This window comes from Nicotiana tabacum, chromosome 23 (assembly GCF_000715075.1).
Source record: "Nicotiana tabacum cultivar K326 chromosome 23, ASM71507v2, whole genome shotgun sequence".
NCBI classification, from domain to species: Eukaryota; Viridiplantae; Streptophyta; class Magnoliopsida; order Solanales; family Solanaceae; genus Nicotiana; species Nicotiana tabacum.
The window spans coordinates 10,728,004-10,745,343 of record NC_134102.1 but is presented as its reverse complement, the minus strand read 5'-3'; the positions used below and the strand labels follow the sequence as shown (position 1 = coordinate 10,745,343).

The 17,340-nt window shown below is 38.6% G+C and overlaps 2 protein-coding genes across 5 annotated transcripts; one reads left to right on the top strand and one right to left on the bottom strand.

Moving 5' to 3' along the window:
* The first annotated feature begins 6,700 nt into the window (after window positions 1-6,700).
* On the top strand, window positions 6,701-16,574 carry LOC107812907 (peptidyl-prolyl cis-trans isomerase FKBP20-1). 4 transcript variants are annotated; one of them, XM_016638088.2, is made up of 7 exons: window positions 6,721-6,849; window positions 7,417-7,786; window positions 13,831-13,964; window positions 15,266-15,399; window positions 15,479-15,558; window positions 16,083-16,175; window positions 16,309-16,574. In XM_016638088.2, the coding sequence occupies exons 3-7, from the start codon at window positions 13,856-13,858 to the stop codon at window positions 16,451-16,453; spliced, it is 561 nt and encodes a 186-aa protein (XP_016493574.1). In that variant the 5' UTR covers window positions 6,721-6,849; window positions 7,417-7,786; window positions 13,831-13,855; the 3' UTR covers window positions 16,454-16,574. The 4 variants fall into 4 exon arrangements, with proteins under 4 accessions (XP_016493573.1, XP_016493574.1, XP_016493575.1 ...); XM_016638087.2 differs by lacking the exon at window positions 7,417-7,786 and having other exon boundaries at window positions 6,701-6,849; XM_016638089.2 differs by lacking the exon at window positions 7,417-7,786 and having other exon boundaries at window positions 6,731-6,849; window positions 13,835-13,964.
* LOC142177034 (uncharacterized) lies at window positions 7,472-8,032 on the bottom strand. Its single transcript, XM_075245494.1, has one exon. It carries the CDS (start codon window positions 8,030-8,032, stop codon window positions 7,472-7,474), a length of 561 nt encoding a protein of 186 aa, XP_075101595.1.
* Window positions 16,575-17,340: the final 766 nt, after the last annotated feature.

Sequence of the window (17,340 nt, the reverse complement as noted above, 5' to 3'; positions counted from 1 at the left end):
GAGCATGAACCTTCTTGAGGGCCTCCCTTCGGGACTACCACTTCACATATTCGACAATGTCTTTAAGGAGGTCCTGGGTTGCCTCGGCATCGGCTTTGTACTGGGCCACCATCTCATCAGCATCGGCCTTGGTTATTTCAGCCACCGACTTGGCCACTTTAAGCTCTTTGACGTGGGTCTCTAAATCGGCAACAACTGAGCTCAGTGGAGACTGAAGCTTCTCAACTTTCTGGGACCGTACCTCAACCTTTTACCTCGTCGCTCAAAGTTAGGCCTCCGCCGAGACTAATTGCGCCCGGGCAGTCTCCTTTTCCGAGGCCAAGTGGTCCATCTTGCCTTTCCACTCTTCGGCCTCGACCTTGATTACATCCATCTCAGCCCAGAGTTGGTCGACCCGATCAATATTTTGTTGGAACTGTAGGTTCTGACCATTAGCCACCATGTCTAGCTCATTGTCACTAACTTCAAAGATGTTTACATGTTCAACCAAGTCAGCGTGTTCTTTCCGAGCCACGTACAATTTAGCTCGAAGGCTCTTAGCCTCTCCTTCACGTTGCTCGCTGAGAAGTTTGTACATATCTCTCTTCTCAGCAAGCTCTTTGGCTTTTGCCTCGAGTTGGATCAACTCGTCTCGGTACTAGAGGAAGATCTCATGGTGGAGCACCGAGGCCTACAAACACGAGGAAAGATATTAGAGTTATCAAAACATTAGTTCAAGTATAAGAAGAAAAATTGGAATCATCAGGGATTATCGAGAGTTACCCGGCTCAGCGCCTGTTGTGCTTCATTTAAAAGGCATGGGGAGTCTACCTCGTTCATTTTGGCCTGGTCTTCCTCCGTAACCAGTCACCGTAGGTAACTAGCTATCCTTACAGTGGGCGGAAAGAACCCGGGTACCCGCCAAAACGGTAATGGTAATAGACCGCTTCCAACCAGGATCCGCACTCGAGGGAGGGAACCGGTTGACCAGTCTCAGGCTTGAGTTAGGCCCACCTGTCCCCGAGGACGAATTTTTCCTCGGTACATCTAGGTCACCTAAGCCGGTGACGTCCTCCGTGGCGGTGGAATCCATGCCAGAAAAAAAGCAGCGGATGGGATCATCCGCCCCATGGGCCCCCTCGTTAGATCGTTCTTTCACAGTTTGGGCCTCGTTGTACATAGACTCGGTAAACAGGGGTGAATCGGCAATGTCTATCACACTAAGTGCCTCCTTCAGGGCACTACCCGTATCCTGGGAAGACTCGACCCCGATCTCCTCATCGACCTCCCTGGTCTAAGGCAGGTCTGCCTCACGGGTCTCTGGTATAATGGCCCCTGCTCTTTGGGGGGCAACGGCTCGCGAGCCACAAAAACAAAAGGCTCCTCCCCCTCGGACTCGTCCCTCAACCGATAAAGCAAGTCCGAAACTGGTGCTCGGGAGCTGGTGTTTTCCTTTGACTTGCGCATCAGCATTCTCCTTGTTTTCTTTTTCTCCGAGCTCGGGGAACTCGAAGCCCTCTTCCTCTTCTTCTCTTTGGCTTTCCCCGAAGCAAGAGACTAAACGGGAAAGTCCTCGTCCTCAACCGAGGGCCTAAGCTCGACGTTTTAGGCAAACCTGCAAAGGAAAGTAAAGGAGATAAGAACACAATGTTAGTATAAAACGATTCACTACGACTTATTCGGGAAGAAGACCTTACCATGGGAACGGGCCTCTCAATGACCTTTTGAAAGTTTGCGCCATGAGGGCTCGGAATAGGGCATCTGTGATACGATGCCCTCGAGCCACTCCTTGAGTTGAGGGATAGCATTTGAAACTCGAGCAAGGGCTACAACATAACAGAGATGGATGAATCTGGCCTAGGCACACGCTGTACCTCTTGCAGAAGTCTAAACAGACCAGATTTACCGGGCCCAATGTAAAGGGATAAGTGTAAATACTTAGATATCCCTCGAAATGGGTAGTAATGGCCTCTTCAGGGTCGGGGACCACGATATCTTTGTCGACCCAGTTGTAATCTTTTCGGACCGTGGGGAGGACCTCTTGGTAATTGAGCAGATGTATCTCTAGGCCTCCTCACACCGACCCTGTACGGAGGAAGGCTTTTCAACCTTGAAATCGTTGTTGACTGAGCATCCCTCGGGGATGAACATTTTCAAAGGGGTTCGGGTACTGGTTCATCAACGGCAATGCCCGGAACGGTCTCTTCGACCTCAGTGGCCGGCCGCGAAGTAGAAGGAGTTTCTTTCTAGGGAACGGTTTTAGAAGTCTTTGCCATTCTTTTAGAACGTAAAAATGGAGGGAAATCTAGAAAAGATAAAGAAAGAAAGGAAGTTTAAGGATTAGACTCGTTGGCTTGAGAAGAATATGGGTAAAATTTCTTGCAAAGGACCTTGAGTAACGAGGGTAAAAGTGCTAAAGAGTGTTGAAATCGTGAGGGTACGAGGGAAGAAGGTTTGATGTAAAATGAAGAATGGATAGAAGAGGGGTATTGATAGGAGTTCAGCAACGTTGCTCATGGTACACCCCGATCTTTGATAAAATAAGCCAAGCTCGAGACATGATGATAGGGGAACGACATCGAGGCAAAGGTCTCATCAAGTCAAAATCCGGGGGACGACGCCCGCCCTCGAGAATATCGGGGTTACGGTTCGGATTCGGTCTTAACCTTGAACGACTTCAAAGAACATTATCAGACAATCGAGCACGGTCAACGGAAGGCCGTAATATCTGTGACCAGCCGAATATCACGGCGGGGATCTCAGCATGTATCGATGAAGAACCGTCAATCTGTAAATCGGAGGATTTTTACCTTTTATAGAGTTGTACCTAGGATATGATTCCCCTACTATATAAAGGGGGTCTGATAATTCATTAAAGACATTGTAACACGCATACCAAAGCAATATATCGTTATTTTCTCTATCACTAGCTCTTTTCTCTTTTTCATTAGTACCGGCCGTGGCGAGCCCGGCTCGGGGGCAAATATTTCAACAATGCTGGAACTATCCTCGTCATGCGATTTGAATTTTTCTATCTTTGTTTGTTCAATAGTAACTTAATTTATCATTTTGTATCGAATTAATCCGCGTATTTTTAAAACCATTTACAAATTTAATTGTTATCTGATTTTGAGGGTAAACAATTATCTTTACCTTCACAAGAAAGGTAAGGTTTGCATAAACATAAAACTTTTCAGATCCTTGTGAAATTACACTAGTTATTAATATCGCTGGAAAGTCGATTTTTACCCCCAAAAAAAACATATTAAACACACACATATTGTATTTTGTAAACAAAATATAAGAAAATAACTCTTTGGCCTTCCAGTGTCACACATTATAGGCTTTCTTTGTTTTTTTTTTTTTTTTGTTAATTTTTTTGTCTTTCTGTTTCGGATAATACAAAGGTTCGTGACTCATAGACACCAACTCAATCTGGAGTTTTCTATACTCATTATTTAGGAACGGGCAATAATAGGGTCCCCATTTGATGTCTATTATGTAAACGATATCTAATCCTATGATTCACTAGACATTGGTATCTCCTTTTCCTCTGCTAACATAACGTTGTGTTTGATATTTAATTATTCATAACTCTTTGTCTTCAATTGTTGATACAAAAAGTAACAGCTTCTACTATGGTTCGAAAAAGTGTCGGATCATAAAGGTCTATTGTACGTAGCTTTACTTTGTATTTTTACAAGTTGTTACTTCTATGGCTTGAACTCATGATCTCATAATTACATGACAACAACTTTACCAATTAAGTCTTTTGGTGTCTTTTGGAATTACCAACTCCTACTCGAGACGAAGCCCTTGTCGTCTTCCAAAAAAAGATTATAAGACAAATAACTATGTTCTATATATAAAATAGTGACCATCTCTCCTTTTCTTTTACTAATTAAACAAGAATACAATCACTAAAATGTCGAACACGGTGTTTTTTGTTGCTATCATGTCATCTTTATGCACATATCTGTGTTTTTGACACTTCTCAGTTTATGGGTAAAGGGCAAGATAAAATGTGAATTAACCGACAATAAAAAAAGAGAATGAGAATTCTTAAGAAATGAATAAAAGAAATTTGAAAGATAATCTTATATATTGGCAATACAGCAGTGATTACTTTTGTATCTTTTAATTTGTAGTTTTGTACTTTTATTTTAAAAAATAAAAAATCATTATTTGTATGTCTAACCATAATTGTATTTTGAGAAGAAGCAAAATATAAAATATTAAACCTAAAAAAAAAAAAATCATATTTGGCAAATAAAATGTTATCATCAAAGAATCTAGATTATAGATCCAGTGTTCGATCAACGATCACATCAAAAGTCTAAGCTTCGATTTTTCACGTGGAGACTATCAAAATATTATTCTACAAAATATCTTAAAATTAAAAAATTCTTACACGTATATTTAGTTAATCCATGCTATAATTTTATTAAAATTAAAAACAAATACAAGATAATTAACTAACAATCGGGCTATAAATAATCACAAAGTATAATTCATGAAAAATTAAGATGTTTACTAGATATAGTGGAAAGCTAAATGAAAACACCATTGATCCTCATGGTGTAACGGAGGAGAGAAAAATGAGCTTTTGACACAATTAACTAGTCTATCAAAATAATTACAGCCGCTAGCAATATATATATATAAAAATATTGAATAAGCGAAGAAGGGAAACAAAAAGAAAAAGGAGGAAAAAGTATAAAAAGCCTAGGCACCCAAAGAGGAGGAAGGGCGTAGTAATCGACGAAATGCTTCGGGGAGTTGAAAATCAGCATAGATCCGGAGATTCCCGAATAGGGCAACCTTTCGAACTGCTGCTGAATCCATGGGCAGGCAAGAGAGAACCAGGCGTTTCTCGGTTCCTTCTTCCATAACCAGAGTTCGGAGAAGGAAGAGATAAGAGGGCCCTATTAATTATAAATAATATATAGTAAGATATTTGTACGCTATTATTTTAGGAAGTGACTAAACTGTATAATCACAAGGGTGATATCTTGTGGGCTCTATATGTTCACGTGAGAAGCCCTGTCCCTATCTTACTAATGGATTAAGAAGATATGATATTAGTGAACATTTTAATATTGAGGAAGTAACATGATATACCCATTTGTAGAACTCACTTTTATGGTATACTTAAGTTTTAAAATTATATCATATATTTCAAAAATATTACACGCTATACCTCCATATATTCCAAAACATATCACGATATTCTACTTTGGAATACAATCCAAACCTAACTTACCATAATATTCTATTTTACAATACAATATTCTAACTAAACAGGCCATAATATTTTAATTTGGAATATAATATTCAAACTAATGATACCACAATATTCCAATTGAAAATCCAAACATAACTTACCATAATATTCTAATGAAGAATACAATATCCAAACTAAACATATCATAATATTCTAATAAAACATACTACAGAATTCTAATTTGGGATACAATATTCAAACCAAACTAAACATACCATAATATTCTAATAAAATATACTACAGTATTCTAATTTAGAATACAATATTCAAACCAAATATATTATAATATTTTAATTTGGAATACAATATCCAAACTAAACATACCATAATATTCTAATAAAACATACTACAGTATTCTAATTTGGAATACAATATTCAAACCAAATATATTATAATATTTTAATTTAAAATACAATATCCGAACCAAACATACTACAATATTTGAATTTGGAATATAGTATCCAAAGCAAATATGCCATAATTTTTCTAAACATGCTACAGTATTCTAATTTGGAATACAATTCCAAATTAAATATATCACAATATTCTAATTTGAAATATACAGTAATATATTTTAGAATAAAGTAGGTATACATGGTAAAATAATTTTATAAAGTAGGTATATAGAGTAAAATAAATATTTTAATTGTATATGGTGTTAACTAATGTTTTCAATTGGCATACCAAGTAGATTCCCCTTTAATATTTGAGTTGGTGGGCTATGATTTACCCCTGGCCCATTAAGTAGCTTTTTGTAGGACAAAAAGAGTTGGATTTGGGTCACCAAATTGATTGGATCCAAATCCATAATTTGATTCTCATTATCTTTGACTGTGACAATGTATGGAGATTTTGCACTAATTGGATTGATATTAGACCATCTTGTAAATCTATTTGACTAAATATGTACTTGATTGCCTAGAACTTTTGCTAATTGAGCTATAGAGTTTGGAAACTTGTTTATGTTTCTTATTGGACTATTGAATAATACTAGAGGTTTTATAAATAATAATCTAATCAGAATTGAGCAACCTTTTATTTTCGGGTTGTTTAATCATTGAATATCTAAATTTACTAGCCTGACTAATCCAATTCGAGCCAAGTTAGTCCATTGAGGGTTGTAAAGTATGCCTTACCGAAATGCTCTTTATGCTTATGACTCTCAAATCGAGACATCTAGTTAAGACTGGATGATCTTAATCATCCCATCATATTTTTCGATGTTTTTTTCTTTAAAAAAAACTTCTTTAATATTAATTTTACCTAATTTGGTAAAAAATAGTTGTATATATACTTGCGCTTAATCACCTTATTTGGTTACACTTGTAATCCATTTTAGCCACAATAAAAAGAAAAAAAAGGTGGAATAACATTTTTGTGAAATGATCAGGCCCTTTGAATTGGGCTTATGGATTTCACACTTCAAAAGCCCAAATTACTTTTAGTCATTTGCGTTGACAATAAGCAAATGGATTCCAATTTGGGACCCAAATTCCAATTGATTATGTCGTCCAATTTCACATGACGCCGGAGTAGCTGTCCTCTTGCCGTCAAATTTCCCTATATTTCTCCGGCGAAATTGAACTGTAAGTTCACTCTCTGTCTTTTATATATCATAAGACAGAAACTTAACGCCATTGTCGCATGATATTGTAATTGTTAAACACGAATTGTTAGATGAATTACTATGTTTTTGCCCTCTAAATACCTGAAGGAGCTTCAGTTCAATTTGGCGTAGTTCTATGACTTTCATATGTTTAAATTGCATAGTCATATTTTTTGCTTCTGATATTGTACTAGTCTGTCTTTTGAGTAAAACTAATTAAGTTTTTATCGCCTTTGAGTATTATAGAGCATGATTAGTAAGATTTTGATATAATCTGTTAACTTGCAAGGAAAATAGTGAGATCTAAGCGAGCAATCTAAGAGAGAAGAGAAAGGAGCTAAGTATTCTCATTCATAATCCTCAAATGGGTAAAGTGCAGTACATATATCGTGACTGAGAAAGGGACTAAAGTAAAAGAAATATTTAAATAACTGGGCCAAAGTGAAAATACTCTAGGGACTAAACTACTAGTTCTCAAACTATATAACTGACTTAACTACTTCTGATTCTTATACTACTACTCAAGTTCTATGTACTATTCCCGCAGCTGTGCAATTGACGCAGTTCATATCAGTACTCCCCCCTGAAAATCTTCCTTGTCCTCAAGGAAGAAAGGATGGAAACCTGACACGCAAAACACTAGCATCTTCCCAAGTTGCCTGATCTTCTGGAAGCTGATCCCACTGAATTAGAAGCTGAACTATTGCCTTATTCCCCTTCTGAACCATCCTTCTGTCCGACACTTTATCAGGACAAGGACAATAGGGGCTGGACAAGTCCAAAACTGGAGGGTGAGATACTTTCTCAGGGACCTCGTAACATGGCTTAAGTAAGGATACATGGAAGGTGGGGTGCAACATCAACTGTGGAGGCAAGGATAGTTTGTAGGCAACATTGCCTACCTTCTGAAGGATCTGGTATGGGTCATAATACTTGGAAGAAAGTTTGGTGAAGTGTCTGCTAGATAAAGTCATCTGCCTGTAGGGTTGAATCTTATGATATACCCACTCTACAACATTAAACTGTTTGTCTGATATTTTCTTGTTGGCTTGGTCGACCATCCTCTGCTGAGACCTGGACAGATGGAACTTAAGTAGCTGCAACTTGAGTTCCCTTGTCGTCAAGCTTCTATCCACTTCTGGTACCCCTGAATCTCCTTGCATATAAGGCAAATGTAAAGGTGGAGGCCGACCATACAAGGCTTCATATGGTGTGGTCTGAGTGGATGTGTGAAAGGTGGTGTTATACCACCATTCTGCAAAGATCAAATAATGCCCCCAATCTGCAGGTGAGTCAGAGCAGTAGCATCATAAATAAGTCTCCAAAAACCTATTGATAACCTCAGTTTGACCATCGGACTGTGGGTGGTAAGCAGTAGAAGTGTTTAAGGTCACTCCTTGGGTAGCAAACAGTTCCTGCCACAATTTGCTCGTGAAGATTGGGTCCCTGTCACTCACAATATCTTCAGGCATTCCATGAAGCTTAAAGATATTTTCCATGAACAGCTTGGCAATGTCCATTGCAGAATAAGGATGTTTAACTGCTACAAAATGAGCATACTTTGTCAATCTATCCACCACCACCCAAATGACTTCTTTCCCATTAGACTTAGGCAACCCCTCGATGAAATCCATGCTATTGCTACTCCATGCGAGTGCTGGGATTTGTAGTGGCTGCAACAGGCCTGGAGATGCAGAGTGGTCATACTTGTTTTTTGGCACACATCGCATTTTTTAACATAGTTCTCCACATCTTCCTTCATCCTCCTCCAGTAAAACAGAGCAACAACCTTCCTGTAAGTATGGTATTGTGGTCAATTCCAGAATGACCACCAGTAACTGAGTCATGCCAAAGTTGAAGTATCTCCTTCCTAAGCATTGCATCAGACCCAACTACTAGTCTCTCATTCTTTCGCAATTGCTGATTAATAAAAGAATACTCCTTCACTTTTTTGAGATCATCCAATCGATGCATTAACTTTTATAACTCTGGATCTGTACTCCCGCTATTCATGATGGCCTGTAGTAGGTCAGTTCTCACACTGGATAGTGAGAGAGCAGCAATTTCCACTGTAGGAATCCTGGACAGAGCATCTGCAGCTTTATTCTCCTTGCCTTTCTTATATTCAATTTCAAAGTCATATTGCATGAGTTTAGTCACCCACTTCAATTGTGCTCTTGCATGCAACTTTTGCTCAAGTAGGAATTTTAAGGCCTTCTGGTCAGTTTTAAGAATGAAATGTCTACTTGTTAAATACTGACCCCACCTTGTGACAGCCATTACCAATGCTAGCAACTCTTTGTCATACACGGACATAGCTCAGTGTTGTTGAGATAACCCTTTACTTAGTTATGCGATAGGTTGGCCCTTCTGCAATATCACAGCTCCAATTCCCACATCACATGCATCAGCTTCGACTGTAAATACCAAGCTGAAATCTGGCAGAGCTAACACTGGTGCAGTGGTTAGAGCATTTTTCAATGACTGAAAAGCTGCAGTTGCCTTCCCAGTCCACTTGAAACTATCTCTCTTCAACAAATCAGTCAGGGGCTTGCTAATTTGCCCATAACCCCTAATGAATCTTCTGTAATATCTAGCCAACCCCAAGAAGCCTCTTAATTGCTTGACAGTGGAAGGGGTTGGCCACTCTTATACTGCCTCGATCTTATTAGGATCAGTAGAGACCCCCTTGCCAGAGTTATAATGTCCCAGATATTCCACACTTGTTGTAGCAAAATGACATTTAGATTTCCTGGCAAAGAGATGGTGCCTCATCAACAACCTAAAGGTCTCCTTTAAGTGATCCACATGATCCTGCATAGTCTTGCTAAAAACCAGTATATTGTCAAAGAACGCTAAGATAAACTTCCTTAAATGCTCTTGAAAAATGCGGTTCATCAAGCCTTGAAAACTAGAGGGAGCATTGGTTAAGCCAAATAACATCAGCAAATACTCATAATGACCTGAATGGGTCCTGAAAGCTGTCTTGTGAATGTCTGAGGGTGCCATCCTAATTTGGTGATAGCCTGATCTAAGATCAATCTTAGAATACACCTGTGAACCCCCCAATTCATCCAACAGCTCCTCAATGATAGGTATAGGGTACTTGTCTTTAATTGTAATCTGGTTTAAAGCTCTGTAATCCACACATAATCTCCAACTGCCATCCTTCTTCCCTACCAATACAGCTGGAGAAGCAAATGGACTACTACTATGTTGTATTAAGCCCTGAGATTGTAATTCGTGCACCATTTTTTCAATAACATCCTTTTGCACTAGAGAATACCTGTAGGGCCTTGCATTTACTGGATTGGTCCCTTCTTTGAATGGAATGTGATGATCAAAAAGTTCCCTGAAAGGGGGCAACCCCTTTGGTTCACTGAAGACTGCCTCAAACTCATGCAAAACCTGCTGAATCTCAACAGGTTGAATCTCAACAGGTTCATTGCCTAGAATCGGCTCCTGTCCCTCCTTGTGCTTCTCTTGTGCATTCCTTGTAACCACCTTAATCATAAATAGTTGGGCACATTCCCTTTGTATTTTCTGCAAGGCATCTGACTCCACCATCTGTAGTTTGGGTCTAATCCCTTGTAAGAGTAACATCTTCCCTTCAGTTTCTTAAAATTGAACAAAATGTCGCCCAAATCACTTAACCACTGGACCCCCAACACTACATCACAAGTTCCCAAAGGAAGCAAAAGAAAGTCTGCTCTAAACACAGAACCTTGCAACAACCACTCAATTCCCTTGCACACTCTTGAGATTGGTACTGTGTTTCCATCAGCTAAATTAGCATCAAGTAATTCACATGAATCCACCTTCCGGCCCATTTTAGTCACCAAATCCTTGTCAATGTAGTTATGAGTTGACCCTGTATCAATAAGGATATTGAGTGTCCTATGTAGACAGTAACCAGGGAGTCTTAATGTCTTGTAACCTATGGTGCCATGAAGCGCATAAATTGAGATCTCACACGTCTCTGCAACCTCTTCCATGTTAAACAACTCCTCCTCAGTTTCCACCACTGTCTCCACTTCCTCTAACTCCAGCAAGTACAACTGAATCTTAGGTTTACATATATGGCTAGGTTCAAACTTTTCATCACTGACATAGCACAACCCCTAGCTCTCCTCTCACTCAATTCTGTAGGGGTGAGTCTCCTCCTCTTAGTCCTATCAAGGACTGTATTCTGGGCATGTTTTGGTAAATGGTTAACAGGTGTCCTTACAGGTTTGGCATAGGTGGGTTGCTGTGATGCAGTATGGGTTTTATTGAAGATATTAGATGACTGTAAAATGGAGGTTTTCAACGCTTTGGATCGTTTAATAAAGATTGACTCCTGTAACTGAGCCAAATGATAGGCTTGTGGCAGGGAATATGGTTTCAATATCCTCACAACATACTTCTTTTTCTTTGAACCCACCCAATCAAAAATCCTCCTTTTCTCAAAGGAGAATCGAAAATCAAACAACTCTTGAAACTCTGCTACCCCTCCCGTTTGCTTCAACTTAACCAATTCACTCATAGGATCATCAAATTTTGCGCCAAACCTATCGGACAATGCCCAAATGTACTCCTCCCAACTCGGAATTGAAAGATTAAGGGGTACCCTGCTCCTCATATAAGCTCTGTGCCACTGTAATGCCAAGTCATCCAGGTGCATGGAAGCAACTGCAACCTTCTGATTGTGTGGAACTTCATCCATTGAAAACAAATTGCTCCACCTGGTACCACCAGTTCTGAAATCCCTTGCAGTTGAACCTAGGGAACCCAATCCTATATTGTCTCAAAATCAAGTGTGAGGGGTGGTAGTTAGGGTAGGTGTTGTAGTGAGTTAGGTAAGGTGAATACACTGGTTGAGTAGTGGGTAGGGTGTTCATATTTGGTAGCATCTGGTTTTGGTTCATACGAATGGGTATTGGGTTAGTCATAGAGCTGGGAATCTGGTTAATTGGCCCCGACATTGGTATGTGGTTTTGGGGAAATTGAACTGGAAATTGTGGTGAGGGAATGGGTGCTATAGGTGGAGTCATCTGAGTTCTGGTCATGGAAGCTTGGTGTGTAGCAGAAGTAGGGTGAGATTGATGGTTGATTAGCCTTAGGGTTCGAATTGGATTGTTGTCAGGGAGATTGATTATCAATACCCGCCAGATGCAAGGGCCCATCGGTGGGTGAGTAAAGTTCCCCTCGAGTTAGCTCATTTACTGTCACCTCTTTGCCGCTGCTGGAGCTCGGAGCAGCTGCAATGGCTTCCTTCAGTTCCCGAAATGCATGTTCGTTCACTGCTTCCAGCTGATTCTGTCGGACATTGAAATTCGCCACTTCAATAGCCATTTGATCCAACCGATTCAACACTTCTCCAATTTTACCAGCCATGGCTGATGACCCACAGAGCAGGATCTGATACCATTGATATAATCTGTTAACGCAATGAAAATAGTGAGATCTAAGCTAGCAATCTAAGAGAGAAGAGAAAGGAGCTAAGTATTCTCATTCATAATCCTCAAATGGGTAAAGTGCAGTACATATATCGTGACTGAGACGGGGACTAAAGTAAAAGAAATATATAACTAACTGGGCCAAAGTGAAAATACTCTAGGGACTAAACTAGTAGCATAACTGACTTAACTATTTCTTATTCTCGTACTACTGCTCAAGCTCTATGTACTACTCCCGCAGCTGTGCAATTGACGCAGTTCATATCAGATTTTGCCTTTGTTCATGCATTGAGAACTTGTTTCCTAGAGGTGTGAGGCCAGTGGCGGAGCCAAAAATTCGTACAAGGGGATTAAAAAAAAGGACTACAGTGTCACACCTAGGATTTGAATTTGTGACCTAAGGCAATTTTACAACCCCTTTTAGCGCTAACACGAGAATCTTTTCTTGTGTCAAGGGGATTCGCCCGTTTATATATAACATATGTTGCTCGGGCTCTCCAAAATTGTTGCTGCACTTGTGTTGGATCCTTTAAAAATTGCACTACTTTTGGGATCTGACACGCACCGTACAACATTTTTGAAGTGTCCGTGTAACATAGTATATTACCCAATTTTTTTGTTTTTACCTTATTTACGCAACATTTTTCCGTCTGAATGGGATTCAATCTTGTCTCCCCTTAGTTACGCCGTTGTGTGAGGCTATATTGTTTAAAACCTCCAAAAATGCCGTCGCACCTGTGTGGGATTCTCCAAAAATGAATAACTTTTGGAGGATCCGACACACTGGCAACATTTTTGAAGGATCTAAGCAACATAGGTGTGAGGCTAATCTAGTCGGTCTGCTTTCTTTGGTTTATATAATTTATTTTTGCCTCAGTAAGCTGAGATTGGGGACTTCTCTGCAACAGTATTTCTTCATAGTGTATCCTCTCCTGATACAACGCTAGGAGGTCCGAAACAACGATCCAAAATGAGAAATGAAAGAAATAGAAGGAAAAGGAAGTGTCAGTACTGAACTTCCAAATTTTAATATTAAAAAGGAAAAAATGTTGAAAGACAATTTTTTTCTAAAAATATTAGGTGAGTTCTATAGACTTTGCAAGAATATGTAAACTTTGCAGTTTAAATTGCCAGCAATTAGAATGGGAATGGTGTTCTCAAACCAAAATCTTACATAAAGTGTAATGTAATGCTTTCCTTTTTGCCCTTCTATTCTTCATTATGCTGGTCTAGTTTAACGCTTTTAAGCTGGTTAAGTTTCAGAACATTTACCTAATTAATTAACGCCTTTGATGTTGATAAATCCTCCCGTAATACAGTTAATGGAGAAAAGAATCCTCCCGTAATACAGTTAATGGAGAAAAGAACTATGAAAAGCTCTGAGTTTTTACGTTAACTATTTCCTTCTCATAACTTCCCCATTTATCTCCTTCATTTTTTTTTTTGTGTGTGTGGTTTAAGCAGTTAGTTGCTTAAATAATGTGAATAACATCGTCTGCTCGTGACTTGATGTTCTTTTCCAGCCAGGTTGCAGAAAAGTTGTATAACATGGGTGATGCAATTGATTTAACTGGAGATGGAGGTGTTATGAAAAAAATAGTGCAACGTCCGAAACCTGATGCAATTGCTCCCTCTGAGAGTCTTCCTCTTGTTGATGGTATGGGTCACATAGATAGCCTTGGGCATATGACATAAAATGTCTACATTGTTTCTGTTTTCTGTTGTCAGTCTCTGTTGTATTCACTCTCGCATTTTCATTTTGGCATGTCTCTTACAATGGACTACTTATATATTATTAGGATAACACTTGAATGCATAGTGAGCCTTTACTGTGTAACTATAGCTCTCATGCCATTACCTTTTTACAAAGGCAAGGGTGCTCCTTATAAATTGAGAAGAAGATTTCTCCTGCAAAACAATTGCTTAATTTATTGTCGTAAATAGAGAAAGTATAGCAAATTCTGATTTGGTTGGCTGTAGAACAATATGCTAATGTTGAAAAGCTAAATAGGTCTTCTTTCTACTAAAAGTTAATGTTTGAAGTATCCTTGAAGAACGAAGTTTGGGGTAAGAAAGAAAGGCAGAGTGGGAGCTTTGAGATAGTTGAAAAGGGGTGTAAAGATTGAGAATTTTAAAGCAATACATCCCCAAAAGTCACTGTTAGTTTCTGCTATAAGTTAGGCCTCAATTGGGAGCTCCAGCTACTCTACTTCCATCGTCATGAAGTCCTGCGGATAATTCGAATACCACAATATCCTTCCATCCCTCACTCAAGCGTGTCATTATTTGATTTTGACCCTGCGGATAATTCGAATACCACAATATCCTTCCATCCCTCACTCAAGCGTGCATTATTTGATTTTGACAAGAGTAACTGTCAAGTTAAATGCTCTTTTTGACAATAAACTCATAATTTAAGGTCTTCTTTTTTTTACTGAATAAGTCTCCAGAGTTGTATCCTTCCCACTTTTGAACTGGAAAATTGCACGATTGCATGCATAAGCAGATAAGCTTCTAGATTTTCTTTATTTTGGCAATAGTTGAGACTGAAAAATTATTAGACACCGGCCAACATTTTGGATTTCGTTAACCATAATTTAGTCCCTGAATTAACTTGTGCACTACTAGTGTAGCCCAGTGCCCCACGTAAGAGCTCAAGAATAATGGAAAATGCTTTTTATTTTTGCTTAATGACAATTTTCTGTATTAATTCTCTTTTAGCAACATATGAAATAAAAGCAGGGAATACTCTTTTGTGATCCATATTTTGAAAATGACTAATTTGTCCTCACCATGTATCTTGTTTCAGTGATCGGTCATCTCCAAATTTACAGTTTCTTAATTGCTAACATGTGCATATTTCTCTTTAGCTGTACTGGAAATAGCTACATATTCCTGGTTGAGTCGTTGAGATTCGGCACATTAATCTTTTCCTTTTGTTTTTCGGTATCAAAACAGTTCATTATGAAGGCACTCTTGCTGAGACCGGTGAAGTATTTGATACCACCCGTGAAGATAATACAATTTTCTCCTTTGAGATTGGTACTGGTTCTGTTATTAAGGCTTGGGATGTTGCACTGAGGACCATGAAGGTCAATATGCTCTCAGACTTGTGGTGGTTGTACATCGAGTTTAAATTAGTGTTCAACTTTTTTCCTTTTGATCTTTCAGGTTGGGGAAGTAGCTGTAATTACCTGCAAGCCAGAGTATGCCTATGGAAGTGCAGGATCCCCGCCGGATATTCCCCCCGAGTAAGTTAACTCTGTAGTTCTTTACATGCTGCAAGTGTGTCTATTTCTGGTAGTCTACTATGGTGAAAGTATACTCTTACCAAAAATGGAGGAGAAAGAATAATGTTTCTGTTTTAGGAAAATGGTATGGGTTCGTTCACTTATACTTTAAACTATGTAAAACAAAGTCTCTCTACTAAATGGCTAGCACTAAAATGGAGCTGGGAGCCTAGGATTGTGTGGATTGCCTTCAGCTCTTGGACATCATTCAGAATTTATTTTTACAGGTTTTCTTTTAGAAAATAAATACTTGTTTCTTTAGCATTACTATACCTGATTTTTTTTTTAAAAAAATTGTTTCTTTAGCATTTGCATCTCATCAAGTCATTAGGTCGTCAACTTCCTTGACCTTCCAGCACGCTAAACAGTTAAAGAAAGTAAGAGGACGTTGATTGGTGGCAACACAATGAGTGTCTTGGGCTGGTAGAGGCGGTGTTCTTTTGAAGTAGTAATCTGATTGTTGGTTTTGAAACATCTTAATACAGTGCAACCCTTGTTTTTGAGGTGGAGCTCGTGGCTTGTAGACCACGTAAAGGTTCTAGTATCAGCAGTGTTTCAGATGAAAGGGCTAGGCTGGAGTAAGTTCTCGCTCTTTCTCTCTGCGCTATTGGGTTGAAAATCGTGGTTTATTCTATGTAAAAGCCTTCATTTATATCCTTAGAAAACAACTGAATGGAATTTCGACAAAACAATTGGCACTGTATTAAACAGGGAGCTAAAGAAGCAAAGAGAAATGGCAGCTGCAGCTAAGGAGGAAGAGAAGAAGAAGAGAGAAGAAGCTAAGGCAGCGGCAGCTGCTCGTATCCAAGCCAAACTTGAAGCAAAGAAAGGAAAAGGAAAGGGTAAAGCAAAGTAAAATCCGGTATGTATTATATGATATATGCGTATAGACGAGATGTTAGTATACCAGATGTTTAATATGCTAAATTCGTAAGCTTTATCATTTCCTTGATCGAGAAGTATTTCTATGCTTTCAAGTTGTTAAATTTTTTGGCATCTCTCCATAGTTTATACAGGAAGGATATTCGGTTAATCTGTTTAAGTATTTTACAGATTAACAAGGTAGGGGTAAGGTCTGCGTACACATTACCCTCCTCAGACCCCACCTGTGATATTACACTTGGTTTTTTGTTGTTGTTTAAGTATTTTACAGAGCACATTTTCAGCTAACAATTGATGGTTTTAAAGATCTCTAATAATCGGATATTTTAAATGTTGCTTATAGTGAATCGGCCAACAATGTTACAAAATTCATTAAATTTTAATTCGTGACACTACAGTTTGAATTGTAACGATCATCGAATTGTTCCGTTGATAGCTTAAATGATGTAGAGTTCAGCCTCCTAACTCCCACTTTCCTTCTATTACCACATTTGTAAAATTGGTAGAGAAGGATAATTCATGCAAACAACAAGTACAAATAACTATGGAAGATCTCTTTAATACTCCTTTTGTTTCAGTTTACATGAACGTATTTTTTTTTTGGTACGTTTCAAAAATAATAATCTCTTTCTGAATTTGAAAATAATTTAATTTAAATTTTTAATTTTACCCTCAATGAAAAGTTTTTATAGCCAAACAAATATTCTGACATGTTTAACACCATAAAATTCAAAAAAGTTGTAGTGTTAGCGAAAAGGCAATGACAAAATTCAATTCTAAGTACCAAGTTGTTTATCTACTTTTATCCAAACAAATTATACGAGTAGCTTTTTCGTGTAAGCTTTTTCCTAGTTTCATTGA

Coding starts and splice junctions, on each gene's coding strand:
- LOC142177034 (XM_075245494.1), bottom strand. CDS start 8,032: ATGCAAGGAGATTCAGGGGTACCAGAAGTGGATAGAAGCTTGACGACA.
- LOC107812907 (XM_075246313.1), top strand. CDS start 8,077: ATGGTGTGGTCTGAGTGGATGTGTGAAAGGTGGTGTTATACCACCATT. Junction 13,965..15,265: donor GAGTCTTCCTCTTGTTGATG/GTATGGGTCACA, acceptor GTATCAAAACAG/TTCATTATGAAGGCACTCTT. Junction 15,400..15,478: donor TTGCACTGAGGACCATGAAG/GTCAATATGCTC, acceptor TTGATCTTTCAG/GTTGGGGAAGTAGCTGTAAT.